At 50.0% G+C, this 15,400-nt stretch overlaps 1 protein-coding gene across 1 annotated transcript in view; it reads right to left on the reverse strand.

The window, feature by feature from the left end:
- RNF126 (ring finger protein 126) overlaps positions 1–13,681 on the reverse strand; it is a 395,779-nt gene extending 382,098 nt beyond the window's left edge. Inside the window, exons 1-6 of the mRNA XM_032804141.2 lie at positions 13,676–13,681; positions 13,119–13,363; positions 12,280–12,348; positions 12,126–12,195; positions 10,887–10,980; positions 8,823–8,938 (exon numbers count right to left, since the gene is read on the reverse strand). Coding sequence (XP_032660032.2) covers positions 8,823–8,938; positions 10,887–10,980; positions 12,126–12,195; positions 12,280–12,348; positions 13,119–13,363; positions 13,676–13,681 — 600 coding nt within the window. The remainder of the gene's footprint in view (positions 1–8,822; positions 8,939–10,886; positions 10,981–12,125; positions 12,196–12,279; positions 12,349–13,118; positions 13,364–13,675) is intronic.
- Positions 13,682–15,400: the final 1,719 nt, after the last annotated feature.

Genomic DNA, 15,400 nt, shown 5'->3' on the forward strand with positions numbered 1-15,400 from the left:
GGGCCGAAAGGGCTTTAAGCCCTGCCCTGCAATGCTCTGTCACAGCACCATGAGGACTTCCCGTGGCCAGTGTAGAGCCCGGCAGGCCTCAGATTGACAGCACATAGCTCAAAGAAGGGCACAGGCCTGAACGAGCATGAGCTCACTTTGCCCTAGGACGTTGGGTCCTGACGGTAGCCCAGTAAAGGGATCAAGACGATGGGGCCTTTGGACCCTCTACAGAGTGGCTCTGACTCACCACCTAGATCCTCAGAACTCATGACCACCACTGGGCATCCCCAGTAAGGACCTAAATAGGTCAGTGCTGAGAGTGGCCAGATTTGGTCCAGGTGACGAGCTGGTCCCAGCGGTCAGAGTAGGGTGGAAGGGGCAAGAAGCAGGAGAACAGAGACAACCTCCTGGTGGTCCCATTAATACGGGTGCCCCTCTCCCCTATCCACAGGCAACAAGCTGAGAGAAAGTGAAAGCCAGGGCTCCATTCAAGCTCTTGTCAAACAGCAGGAGACTCCATCAGGGAAGAGTCATCAGGACACTGCTGTAGCCAGAGATAAGATAATGAGCGAGTTCGGGGTCCACTCACAGCCAAACATGTCCCAGGAGGCCAGGGCAAGGCAGCCCACCTAGCTCATTAACGGTACTGCAGGGGCATCTCACTTCACGGCACTGATAACATTCCCAGAACACGCCTGGACTTCATACGCCTCCTCCGTTCCTCCACAGATAAGGACAATCAGAGGGAACCAAAGGGCTCCCAGGTGCTGAGAGGACTGTGCTCTCAGCCTGTGTTCACCAGGTTACAGCCCAGCCTGCAATCCCTGCCCTATGCAGTGGATTTCAGGCAGGGGGAAACAAGGCCTGCCACAATGAAAGCAAGACACCCGTGCTTTCTTCTAAGAACCACTATGCAAGGAGTCACCCTGCTGCTACCATCTGTATTCGGGAGGAAATTCCCTTCTCCGGACCTCAGCAGCACGAACTGGGGCAGTGACTGGATTTCCTACCCCTTGCCACCCACAGGCAAAGCCCTGCCGGAAGAATAACTTCTCACCCAAGGCCTCTGTGCCGGAGCAGCGGCAGACTCTGCCCTTCCAGTTGGGCTTTCCAGTTAGGTGCAGGACACACCGGCAGGAGAGGGGAAGCCAGCAAGGAAGGTCTGAAGCCAGATGGAGAGAGGTGCCGATGGGTTCTAACTGCTATGAAGAGGTAGTTCAAAGCTGATCACTGTGTGTGCGCTCCTCGTACCTGTGAACGGCGCGTGGGTGCCAGTTCAGCTCCATTGTTACATCCAGCAGGTGCGTGCCCCCACACGCAGTGCAACACGCTCCCGTTTGTAAGGCCACCCAACCACTTGGGAGTCTCAGCATCTTCAGCACAAGGAAAACGTGCCAGTTGCTCATGCACGAAGCATTACAGAATGACTTGGAAGGTGGGCTGCAAACCAACGGGCAACCCAGATCCTGGACTCCAGCTGTGATCTTGTTGAGGAAAGAAGTTGTGATGCAGCACACACATCATCATCTGGGATACAGGAACATCGACAGGCCCCAGCTGGGATCAGGACCACGCTGTGCAACGTGCTGTACATACAGCAACATCCCTTCCCCAAAGAGCTCACAAGCTAAATAAACCGGACAAAGAGTAGGAGCGGAAACTGAGGCACAGAGCGAGGATGTGACTTGCCCAAGAGCACACAATGGGTCAATGGCAGAGGCAGAAGCAGAACCCAGATCTCTTGACTCTCAGAGTCAGAGCTGTGGCCTCTACACCACACTGCTGCTCCAGTCTGACCAAGACATTCTGATCCTGGGTGTATGCTAGATAGACTCCCCTCTGATCTCTCTCGGGTGCAGCAGAGCGACTTGCTCCTTTGTGCTGGTATGTGAACTGGCCTATCTTCAGTTTACTGCTGCCAGCTTCTCACACGGGGCGTCGGGCTGTGCGCAGGACATCAAAGGCTCCACTGTGGAATCAAGTAAGAACAGCTGCCTGATGCTAATCACTGCGCTTCCAGCTGAAGCAGCACCTCTTGGACCAGGAAGAGAAGGAGGGAAGTATAAGAGGGGAAATCCCTAGCTATTTAGAAGGAATCAAAGTCAAGCTCCAAGAGCAGCCCAGTTTCTCAGTAACTAAATGAGGCTAGTGGACTCAAGCCACCCCATCAGACTGAGACAACAGCTTCCCTACCACAGCAGCATCCTCTTACAGAGCAGGAAAGGCCACCTGTGATCCCGTAGGGAGCATGGGGCTCCTGATCTCCCCCACTATGAGACAGTTCAGGAGATCTCTGCTGCAGGAGAAATCTATTCGCCCCCACTCCCCATCTCAAGGATTAATGTCGGAGCGCAGTTCTGGCCAGAGAAGCACATGTATATGACCCTCTCCATGAGGCCTCAAGCCAAGCATAGTGGGATGGAAGCTTTAATTAGTTGGTTACATCCCCAGCAGGGATTCCAGCCCCCAACCAAAAATAGTTCCAGAAAATACCTCTCATTTTGCACATCACCCAGTTCAAGGCATATAGGGAGGCTGGTCTGAGTGACTTCCACAGCCTCATTACTGAGCACTCGGATAATCTGACCTCCTCCAGCTAAGGCATCGCCTCCCAACACCCCTCTGAGGTAGGACAGTGCATTACCCCCAGTTTACAGAGGCAGAGAGCTCAAGGCCCAGATCCCAAACCTTTAAGGATCTGAGCCCAAGGCGTGTGGCATAGCCAGGAATCAAACCCAGGTATCCAGAATTTAAGGCTAGTATTTTAGCCACTGAGTCATGCTTCGTGTGTCTGAAGGCAGCTCAGTCCTTAACGGGGCACCAGCTACAGCGCTGACTCGTTTCCTTTGAAGAAAACAACTGGGTGACTGTAGCAATCTCAACGCTGTCTGGAACCAGACCTAGCGCAAGCCTGGAAGTGTCCCACACGGGGCTCTGGCCGGGCACAGTTCTGCAATACCACTGTTGAGCCAGGTTTTGGAGAACCAAAAGTTGCGCAGAAACCACCAGACTTGTTCGCTTAGTTACCAAACCAGATTTAGAACAGGTCTGTGCTCAGGGGAAAAGCTCCTGCATTAACCCCATGGTGCCTCTTGCTAAAGAAAATCAGGTCTCACACCACCAGGATTAGCCACAGGGGACTGGAGAGGAAACTTGGGAGCCTTCTGGCAGTTTGCGAGGCTGTGTGTTTTACAAACATGAATAAATGAAGCCACCCTGTACCTGTATGGAGTAGGTAACATCCCTGTTTTACAAGTGGGAAGAGACAGCAAAGGTGTCCGAGGTCTCAGTCGATGGCAGAGTTGGGTATAGAACCTACCTCTCTGTCTCCCAAGCCTGTGTTTTAATGATGAGGTAAATGCTTCCTCCTGTCCATCGTGGGTCTAAACCCACTCATCCTCAGAAGCAAGATCACTAGGCTATGAGAGAGCTGGCCATCAAGCAAGGCAGCCCTGGTGACAAAATTCCTGCCTCACCAGCCAGCTCAGGACGTTCCAAACAAACCACCGACCCTGATGTCCCGTCCCGAAGATACCAGCCTTTTGAAAGAGCAAAGGAACTTCCCAATGACCCTCGTCCACTTGGCGAGTGCGATGAGAGAAACATTCCAGCACTGCTGCTCAGGTGTAGCTCCACTGGGCTTGGCTGGCTTAGACACTGCTGCGAACCCCAGGCATGCTCTGGATGGCCACGCGCTGCACTCACAGTTGGGCTTTTTCTCCAAACATTTTAGCAGCTCCGTCCTCTAGCAAAATGGTCTAGTTTTTCTTCTGAAACAGTTTAAGAAGAGGTGCTAGACAAACATCCATCCTCCCTTGGATGATCTTAAGACACAGACCTGTGCTTAAGGGTTTCCTTAGACTCCCAGCACAGCTGAACTAGGATGGACCAATGCCCTGCACGTGACAGAGCGTAAAGAACTGGAGGGAACGAATACCCTTCTGGATGGATTTTTAGCACGGATTTTCTTAAGGACTCAGCACCAAAGCAGCATCCCATTGAGAACACCTGACCACTTGCCTAGATGGGAGCAGAACTCTTTGGAAAACCTCATCCTTAATGGGAAAGGGTGATGTCATGATCTAACTCTCTGGGAGGACACGGGGTCCCCACTCCTGATTTGAGGCTTTGGGTGCTACCACAGCCATTACCACTGCGTGTTTAAACACCCCCTGGGTTTTCATGGCTCCCTTATGTCAGGAACAACCTTGAAGTTGTGTGTCCTCCACAGAGCAGGGCTAGAACCATCTTGCCCTAATGCATCTTTAGCAGATCTATAAAAGGCAACATATGGTGCACAAGGCACCTCTGTGAGCATCTCAAGAAAGATGTTGAAAGTTGTAGAGATGTCGGAGTGACCTTCTAAAGGAGATACCTGGAGTCTCATCCCTCCCTTCCCACCCAGAGCTGTCAAGTTAACATGAAACAGGTTAAAATATTTTCAAACAGCACAAGGCAACTGAGAAGCGAGATGAGAGGGTTTGAAGTGTGTGGCAATCCAAGTGACCCAGCTGGCGTGCAACAGCCAGTTTGTTTTATGAAGCGTCACTGGAACAGAAAGTACAGCAGCAGGATTGCTCAAGTCGTCCTACCAGCCTCTCCCATGGTCCCACTTCACAGACTGGACTGTCAACAAGGGGCCAGCAGCCACAGTCTACCAGCTCCTCCCCATTTCCACAACGCACCCGGCTTCCTGGTTGCATTCTCACCCTTCCAGGGCACAGCCGAGTTTCTGCTGTTGAATCCTAACAAACAGAGACTGCCCTAAAACCCAACCAGCAATGGGGCCTAAGGACAACAAGTCAATTTAGAGGAGTCACCAGCACCGTAGCCTGGCAACATTAAGCAATGGGGAACCGGTGGGACACAGGTAAACTCCAGATTTAGTATGAAGCAGAACATACCCCAACAGTCTGGGTAGAGAAGCAGTGGAGCTAAGCTGGAGAAGTTAGGGAAGGGTCCATAGGCCAGGAGATCCAAAGACTCAGAGTCCAGATAGTTAGGTTTTGGTTCTCGCTGCATTTGCCCCAATGGTAATATGCTATGGCAGGGATATATGGAAGGCAGTCACCTTTATATGGATCACCCTAATCACAATGGGGTGACTTGCACGTTGGCCTTTGTCATTACACATCCTATAGCAATGGTGTCAAACATACAGCCCCTAGCCAGCAGGGTACATATGTGGCCCATGTGGAGTCTAAACTGTCATTTTATAAAAAGGTTTCTAGCCCCCCCGGTTATGAAGATAACCTTCCAAACATGCACCAAGTGGAACTGAGGCAGTGGTGTCTGCCAGAGTCTGCAGCAAGCCTGAAACAATGAGAGAGGTACGTACTTCCTCGCTTACCATTAACCTGACTGGAGTGATAATTCACATGACCAATGACACTTTAGACGGCAGGGTGAATTATTTCTGGTTTTAGCAGAAAGGAGGAGGGGAAAGGGTATGGGAGCTGGATCCACCGGTGGGGGACTGGAAGTTACTGCAAGGGGGGGAGAAGAGGTGACAGGCAGACGGGAGAAGAGATGGAGAAAGGTGGCTGGAAGAGGAAGAACGCCAACCGGTCTTAACCAGGAGCGTATTTCCCTTAGCACAATGGCAAGGACTGAATAAAAGTTTAGTTACAACATAAAGGCATCAGGGGGGAGCCGCGTTAGTCTGTAGCCACAAAAACAATGAGGAATCTGGTGGCACCTTAAAGACTAACAGATGCATTTGGGCAGAAGCTTTCTTGGGTAAAAAACCCACTTCTGCAGATGAAGAAGTGGGGTTTTTACCCACGAAAGCTTCTGCCCAAATGCATCTGTTAGTCTTTAAGGTGCCACCAGATTCCTTGGTGTTTTTAACATAAAGGCCAGATCCTTCCCTTGACCTTTGTGCAAATCTCCCATTGAGCCCAGTGGTGGCTCTGCTGTGGAGTGAGGAGAGTATGAAGTCCTAAAATTTACACCCTGAGCCACAGATCTTAACTAAAGGTATAAGCCAGGCCCCCTTGCCCCCTCTGCCCCAGAGTCGGAATAAAAGCCTTCTCATGAAGACTAGGTTAGTTGGGTCAGTACATGAGCTGGCTAATTGCCACTAGACACCTGGGAAAGGAACAGGAGACAGCTTGCGGTTGTAACATGTAATCCAGAGCACCACTTCCGAGGGAAAGGATGACAAACATTTTTTCCCCAATCTTCTTTTCAGCTCTTAGGATGTTTTAGCTTTGCCACAACCAGATTGTTTGAAACCTCTGGGCCTGTTGCTCCACCTGCTGGCAACACACACAATTGCAACTGACAGTTTGCAGGGTATGACAGATTCTTCCTGTTAAAAACCTCTCATTACTTTGGGCTAGTCCACACTACAAAGGCTTTGGGTGAAGTCCCCAAGGGGAGATGCAGGTTATACTAGCAAAAGGAGTTCTTCTGTTAAACCATCTCCCCGAATGACATTAGCTATACCAGAAAGAGTCTCTCTTGCAGTGTAAGATGTGTCTACATAAAGGGTGTTGCTGGCAAAGCCATGTTAGGGGGGTGATTTTTTCCACATTCCTGACATAGCTACATTGGTAAAACCTGTTGACCTGGCCTTGGAGATGACAGAATGCTCATCTGCCTTGCCACATAGTCCCACCCTGGAGAAAAAGGCTCTCTCTGCAACGGACTCCTTACCCATCTTCCTTCCCCCGTGAAGGCCTTCAACACACATTGCATATCACACATCCATTGATCTTGGCTAAGACTCCAGGATTCCTTCTAAGACCAGACCATATCAGTGTAGCTAGCTCTCAAGAGCAGATTTTTTTTCAAGAATCCACCACTTAACTCCGGAAATAAGCTTCTACCTTTCACCCTGAAGACACATCATTCAGCATTTTCTGTGGTTTGACAGCTAGATTTCCCACCTGGCTCTCCCTGCTGACTGTGCAGCCTCAGAGCTCAATTAGATCCACACACCCATGGACGACCCCAAAGAAGCACTATGAGATCAGTTGCTTCACTTAATCCTCCAGTTACAGCTTGTGTCACAGCCTTTCCTTTACATGGGGCAGGTCCCTCTATCCCACAGGCAGGCCTGGAAAACCCTCATCTACACAGGTTCCTACTACAGATGCCTTCAGAATCACACCATCTGCCACTGAAGCTGAAGTTTTAAAGTGATCAGAACAGTAAATGAAATATATCCTGCCCCCAAACCATGAAAATGTAACTTTGAGCATACTTGTTCTGACTTCCTCCCTCCAGAATGGATCAGATTAAAAAAACCTCATACCAAATCAAACCCCCCTCAGATCAGCAGGACAAAAGTTTCCACCACCACCCTCCCCCCCCCAGCAAACCAACTCTTGCAAGGAAACCGATTCACAAGCTCCTGGAAATTTTTAAAGCAGCTGTATTTTGAAGTAGCTTTGAAATACATTTTTCTCAAAAGCGTCCCTTGCTCTGTATTTTATCTGCTCACGATGGTGTTTGGCTGGTCCTCACTCCGGTACAATTCCAGTCCTGCAGCCAACACTCCGCATCCAGGGTGAGAGAAGGTCAGGACTGCAGGGGGGTAGAAATACAAAAACCGAACGAGGATGCTGCAGTTTCTATCCCGCAGCTGACAGCGCTTGACGATTTGCAGGCTGGCAATGTACACAGACGTTGGTCAGTAGGAACCCAGTGCCAAAGAAGTCACTGTGTACCAGCCTGTGGCACACAGGGGAGGGAATGAGGGCACAATGATCTCAGGGCAGCTGCCCTGCCGCTGGGAAGGTACAGTACAGTACTCAGACGAGCTTACCCTGTATTTATCCACAAATCATCCATAACTTCTTGTTGAGCTGAAGTGTCCATTTATTTAACAGCAGTAATAATTTAAAATTATAAAAACCCTTTCGGTGTTGACTATGAGAAGGGTGAAGTAATAAAGAAAACAAAGGGACAGTGGCAGGGGAGGGAGGGAGGGAGGGATAGCTCGTCTATTCCAAGAGTTCACATTTTCTCTGGCAACTCCCTGACCCTCACTCGCCCTCCCCACCTGGGAATCCTCGGCACAAACCAGATTTTGTTACATTGTCATTTTAAAGGTTCAAAACTTCAAAGCATAAGGGAGGGAGGACCGGGGGAAGGGGGGGCACACTATAAAGAGCGGAATCTCAAAACCATACAAAACCACCTTCCCCCAGCTGGAGTCGCAGCCAATCGCTCAGCGCCTTGGGTTTCCAATTTGTGAAGCTTAATGGCCTTTCATGGCAGTTTTAAGAGTCCACGCGGCGACACGATGAATTCAGAGAACTTCCCCCCTCACTGGAGAGCCTGAGGTGTCTCGTCTCTGAAGAACCAGGGGCCTCGTGAGGGAATTTCTGGGTTTCAGTTCCCCCCATTGCTCCGCTCCGGAAGGCCCTTAGTTGCTTATGTTGGCTAGGGAGGAAGGGCTATGGACAGGGAACGCGGGACAGGGGCTGGGCTAGGATTCATGAGTTGTTTGACGAGTTTTCATTACTTGGTGAGCTGGAGGAAGAGGAAGACGAGGAGGAGGAGAAATTCATCCCTGTGAGTCCTGGGGGATTCGTGGCTGTGTTTTGTCCACTTAAACTTTTCCGGCACACGGGGCACGTGTCGTGCTTTCGAGATTAAAAAAAAAATCAAGAGAGAAAGGATTAGACATAGGACACGGGAACAGTGCCTAACAGCCAGACCTGCTGCTGACTACCTCCTTCTTCAGAGGCAAAAGGCTGCTCACACTCAGGCATCATCAGGATATAGAAATATTTCCCACTGAGAACCGTATAATGGAACACGTCCAGAGTATAATATTCCCCTTGCATCAAAGGGATCCGCATGCTGGTATAACTAACCTGTTCCAGCCAAGGGACTATACAGCCATTGTGGAATAGATGATTGCAGGGTAATTGCCGGACGTTTTCACCGAGTGTGTAATCCTCTTTACATACAGGACACTCGAGCCCGGAACCTGCGAGTCACAAAAAACAAAGCTAAGAATAAAGAGCGCTGACGGGGTATCATTCACTCACCACTTGGGAGCGGAATGAGCCTCTCTCAGTCTCCCCAGCACTGTGGAGAAAGCTACTGCCTCCAGAGCTTCTGCCACTTGGGATAGCTGCCTGCATCTCTCAACCTTATTCCTAAATTCCTCTCCTTCCTTACCTATATTTTCTCTCTTACCCCCTTCCGCAACATGTTGCTGCCAGTGTTTCATGTGCAGGCTTGGAAAGATTCAATTTTTATTTTTAAATGTCAATGTCACTGTACACACAAACCTATGAAAAAATATTTCCATCAACAACCATCAAAATTTACGCACTGGTAAAGAAAGAAAAAGGCTGTTTGAGAACCTATTAGAATTTGAGTTAAGGAAACGTACCTGGTATATTTTGACATGTGATGTCGACAATTTGTATTTTAACAATTATAAAACTAACTTTGTGATTCTCAACACATACTGTCATTAAATAAGTATTGTCCAATCCCTCCCATCGTTCCCCACCATTGTGAAAACTGAACTCAATAAAAACCGAAAAAAAAATGCTTAAAAATATATAGTATAAAAACTAAAAATCAAAGTCTGCCAGCCAGCAAACACTATTCGCTGCTCCCAAGAGATGTTTACACACAGTGGCTGCACCAGCATTGACCGTTTCAGGAGAATTTCACACAGCCACAGCCCCACCGGGTGCATTTTTATGGCTGTCTCATCTAATGCTGCTTATAGCCCTTCCAGAAGAGCCAGTGGCAGAGGCTTGCAACCTGACCAGAGCCTGACTGCAGGTGTCAGATCAGGCATGAAAAGAACTTGACGCTCTCACACTCGGGTTTGGACTCTGAGGAAGCAAGGGAAGGATCCGGTTCTCTGTTCCCCAGAGCTGTGGAGGTAGCAGTAGGTGGCTGAAGGAGTCGGTGGATAGCGGCCCAGCTCTGCCACGGAAGGGCACTTCTCCCAAACAGGAAGGCGGGCAGCACCAGGATGCAGAGAGCAGGCTTGGAGTGCACCAAGAGCCCACGCTGTGCTGCTGTGCAGGTAGGGGTGAGATACAGATATCACAGCACAGCAGGCGTGGGATGATGCTGGCTTAGCCAGGCAGGTGGGCTGGATTCCTTCCCCTCCTGCCTGCCTGCCAGGAAACTCTGCAGCCAAGGGTACTAGGGCTGTCTGAAGCTGCTGCCAGGCAGCTGAGCTCCCTGCAGGGGCATGGCTCAGACTGGGCTCCCCTGTCCTGTAGGAAGGAGCCCCAGCAGAGTGTGATGTGTCATGTACCATTTGCACCCAGCAGTGGCACGGACAGAACCTCCTGGGGGGTGAGTGGAGTGCGGGGGTGGAGACCAGACGGCATTGGGCTCCTGGCCCAGAGTCCAGCACAGCGTACGCGAGAGCCTTGCTACCTGAAACAAAACTGATGGGACCACCCAACTACAAGCATCAGATATGGGTCAGGTATGAAAACAACGCAACGGGTTCAGCCTGAGCAGATCTCTACACAGCGAGAAGCATGCTGCTGGCTGTGCTACACCACCACTCCTACCAGTGGCATTACAGCAGTGTGAGATTCCCCTAAGAAGCGACAATGCCCAGGAGATAGTAAAGACCTCTCATTTCCAAGACAGGCTGTAGACTTGGGAGACGGAGACAGTCCCCAACTTCTATGCTGGCTCCAATGTTTATATGCATCTAGATACATTAGCTGCTAAAGATGAGGCAGTTAACTCCCTGCTGCAAACATATCAGCTTTGCACTGCTTCCGTTCAGGCAGGAGCATGAAAGATAGCTGTGCCTAGTTCTGCCTCTGGAATTCTTTAGCCCTACGACAGATTAGTAGCCAACATGAAAATCCCAAGGGAAAAACCACATGAAAGCTTTGCAAAGCTCTTCATTGGACGACTCGCTGAGGAGGCAGGGGACGTACCTACGTGTTCCTCTGTTATCTGAACGGTGGGGAGCGCTTGGATCTTTTCTTTGTCTGCTGGAGGGGGGCCAGTGTTTTCAAATTGATTTAATAACTGAAAGACAAAACGCCATATGGTACAGGAAAACGACACCAGCTGGATGGTACATAGGATTTGTTAGGCCAAGGTACTGAGACATGTAACACAGTGTCCTGTCACCTGTACCCCGCTTTTACTGGTGGCTAACTCCTGATGCTTCAAATATTAATTCCCCACCATGGAGCTGGGCACTTTTGCAGAGCCACACCGAGGAGAAAAATTCCATACTGACCTCCGAATGGACCAGCTGACAACCCTCAGCATGAGATTTAACATGAGTATAGATGGTAGGACCATGAGTTTTGAACCCTGGTCCACAGGGCTCTTAGGAGCTCGTAAGTTCCAACCTGCCACCCAGGGACCTGCTAGCAGTTGCCGGAATAGAAGTCCCCTGGCAGAGGACTCCAGTCCTGGAATCTGATTGGCAGAATGCTGAAGGTCCTGATTGGTTCACAACTTCTATATAAACCCAGCACAGGAACAGGAAGTTGTGCATGCAACTGGGATCTCCCTGTTTTGGACTGCTTCCTAATTCCTGACTCTTGCTCCAACCACTAGGTCTGACCGCCCATGCCCCAGTCATGACAATTTGTCTTAGAACTCTCCAGCAGTGGATTCCACTTGCCGAACACATGCTACAGGAATTATTTCCTCTTAATGTTTTTAAATTTAAAACATTGTTCCTGCCACAAATTTAATGGGTGCCTTTGTTATCAGACAGCATGAGGAATACCTCTCTATGGAAGGGAGAAGGGTAGATTCTTAGGGATGGTCTACACTATAGAGGGGCGGGGGGAGAGAAATCGATCTCAGATACGCAACTTCAGCTATGAGAATAGCGGAGCTGAAGTAGACGTATCTTAGATCAACTTAGACTGACTGACTTCGCATCCTTGCGGCGCGGGATTGACGGCCGCCACTCCCCCATCGACGCCGCCTCTCGCCTTGTGGAGTTCCAGAGTCAAGGGGGAGTGCGTTCGGGGATCGATGTATCGTGTCTAGATCAGACACGATACATTGATCCCTGACAGATTGATCACTACCTGCGGATCTGGCAGGTAGCGTAGACATACCCTTAGAGAAAGGGCTCCATTCCAGTACCAACCACTGCACATGAGCATCCCCCAGTGGCACACACATAGAACAGGTGCCAGTTTTACCTGTGTAATAATTGCATCCAAGCCATTGGCACCCCAGGCATAGTCCATTGGATTCGAATGCAAGACTCCCCTTTAAGAATAAAGACAAGAGAGTTTTAGTCTCCACTGGGACTACAAGCAACCTGACCCTTAGGTAGAGGAACCTGTGACTCACCAAGGGCCGAGTCCTAGGTTTGGTATCGTTGTAGGTGCAATAATGCCGTTAACCAGCTGCTGTATAATTCTGAAAGACAGAAAAATCAAGATCAGAGAACTACTAGGATCCACTAAATCCCACAAACAGCCCTGAAACCGAGTGCCTAGGAAATACTGTGGTACCAGCAGGGGGAATGAAAGGTAAGACACAGGATCCGGCTTCAGATGCAACTGCATCCTAGTGACTACTTATTTCTCGCCACAGGGGAAGTCTAAGGATTTTATTCAGAGAGGAACATTTTCCTCCACAAAGGTGGGAAGTGGACAGTGTCTCTGGGAGATACGTAGAGAAAAATCAATCCTACTCTCTAGCATAGGCCTGGGAGGCAGCAGCATTTCCAACTGCCGATTGCAAGGAGCGGAGAAATTCACCAGTGATCGGACACATCAGCTGGGTTTCATGCTGCTTTGCCCACAAGGAAAAGAATCAGGGCAGACAGATGCTTACTCAGTCTAGGGCATCTTTTAGTTAAAAGCTCCCAGGTATATTCCCTTCTTTGTGGTATGACCTATTGCAGAGTACAGGTAAACCACGGCCAGCAAGTCAATTTCACTCTAGATAAAGGCTTGATGAGGGTTCTCGTCAGGCTGAAATTTAATCTCCCAAAAGCAGCTGTTTGCATGGAAAGCAAGACATCTGTGAAGGAGAAGAACACGACCCAGGAAGTTTTTAAGTGAGGGACTAGTCCTCATGAATGGATAATAGAAAAGTTATGGTTCTCAGCTAAACCACATTAAAAAAAAAAAAAAAAAATCAAGCCCTGGTCACTAAGCAGAGCACTAGAAAGCACTTCTCACCCTTCCAGCGTTGGGACTCCCTCGTGCCTGCCAGTGGCACGCCGCGCAGTGAGACGGGCTCGGGGCTGCCTTGCGCCATATCTGTGCCGAGACTGATGTTCTCTCTCCCGCCGGTTCTCGGAGTCCCTGTTGTCTTCAGATTGGCCACTGGACCCAAAGGCAGGAAACTCAAAGCTGTCATCAAAAATCCCAAAGGCGAACTGGCCATAGCCCTGCGGCAAGGTAAATAAGTGTTGATCCACGTTCTGTAGTGAAGAGAATTCAAGGCAGATTGGTCACAAGGAGCAAGCTTTTACTTCTAACAACAATATTCAGGTTCCAGCAAAGGCGTCTGTGCTGAGAAGCAGCACTGCAATGAGCAGACAGCATCAGCTGAGATTATATTTAGGAAATAACCATTATTTTTCTGATACCACTGTGTGGCACTGAGGCTAACTGCTGACTCTTTAAACCAGAGGTGGGCAAACTATGGCCCGTGGGACTGTCCTGCCTGGCCCTTGAGCTCGCAGCCAGGGAGGCTAGCCCCTGACCCCTCCCTCGCTGTCCCCCTTCCCCACAGCCATGCCACCACATGGGCAGCACTCTGGGTGGCGGGACTGCACAGTCCTGCTGAGCAGAGCGGCAGCGTGTGTAGCTTCAGCCGGGCGGCGCGGCTGCCAGACATGCTGTTCTGAGCAGCATGGTAAGGGGGCAGTGGCTTGGATAAGGGGTGGGAAGTGCCGGGGGGCAGTCAGAGGATAGGGAGCAGGGCGGGTTAGATGGGGCAAAGGTTCTGGGGGGCGGAAAGGGGCGTTGGATAAGCGTGGGAGTCCTGGGGAGCCTGTCGGGGGACGGGAGTGTGGATAGAGGTCAGCACAGTCAGGGGACTGGGAGCAGGGCGGTTGGATAAGGAGGTGGGGTCCTGGGGGCGATCAGGGCACAAGGAGCCGGGGTGTGTGTGTGGATGGGTCGGAGGTTCTGAGGGAGGTGGAAACTGTGAGGTGTCGGATGGAGGGGGTGGGAGCCAGGTTGTTTGGGGAGGCACAGCCTTCCCTACAATTTTGCAACCCCAATGTGGCCCTCGGGCCAAAGAGTTTGCCCACCCCTGCTTTAAATGGTGACCACAGCATGCCCAGATAAACAGTTCAGCCTGGCTCCCCCTAACAAAAGCGGGACATGGGGAGATTCAGCTGTCCACCGAGAAGAATGGCATATTTAGAGAATTCTAGAAGCGACACTTGGATGATATTTGCCCCCAAACTTTGACAAAATCCAGGGGACTTCATCCAATGATCTGCCTGTGGAAAACATTCAGATTCAATGGCAAGAAAAAATGAAATCTAGCAGAGGATGGAGGGCTGCTATTACTCACCTCGAATGGATGCCTGCTCTGATCGCTGGTCGATGCGGAAGAGTTGGAACCATTCTCAGCATTCCTGAGAAGAGTGAACAGCATCGGTTAGCCTCATATATGCTGAATTGTGATGGCGTGGGGTCGACGGAAGGCCTTTTGCAGCAGAGGGAAGCAAAGGATGGGCTCTCGGGAGGGGCAGACAGCACACCAGTTCACGAGTTGTGCAAAACCATTTCACAGGCAACACATGATTTTCTCAGCAGCTGCTGTTTTCCACAATTGCTCACATATTTTTTTTTTCTTGCTGTTCCTTACTTCACTGAATATTCAGATCTTTTCCCCCTCTTGTTGATTGCCGTGTGCAAATCTCATGAAGCTGCAGAACAGTAACTTTGCTAGGGAAGACCCACCTGTTACATCAGCCAAGCATTCCTCTACCCACTCCACCCCTAGGCAACTCAGCTACATTCTCTAGAGCACCACGAGGGTAAGATTTAGGATGCCAACATCACAACGATGCAAACACGCTTAATGCTGCTGTTGCAAACCCACTCATCGGAACCAGTCCTTTTTTCTGCGCTGCAAAATCACATGACCAGTCAGAGAATATGAGTTAGCAAATGATTACAAGAGAACTATTAACAATACATAGCGCTATGCTTTCAAAGAGCTGTATGAATGTTACTCCTCATGGCTCATGCGTGTGCTAAATGTTATCCTGGTTTTACAGCAGAGTAAACTGAGGTTCAGAGCGCCTGAGTGACTCTACCAAGGTCACAGCAAGTCACTCTCAGAGCCAGGATTAGCTAGGCACGATTTCTAGCTCCATCTACCAGACAATGCTGCCTTTCAGCATGGAGCAATGCCTCTGCATGGGCTTAGAAAACTACTGCAATCCAAAGGTATAACTAATGCACACTTGATACAGTTGACATAGGCAGAGACTTCC

Source organism: Chelonoidis abingdonii, chromosome 11, assembly GCF_003597395.2.
Source record: "Chelonoidis abingdonii isolate Lonesome George chromosome 11, CheloAbing_2.0, whole genome shotgun sequence".
In the NCBI taxonomy this organism is placed as follows: Eukaryota; Metazoa; Chordata; order Testudines; family Testudinidae; genus Chelonoidis; species Chelonoidis abingdonii.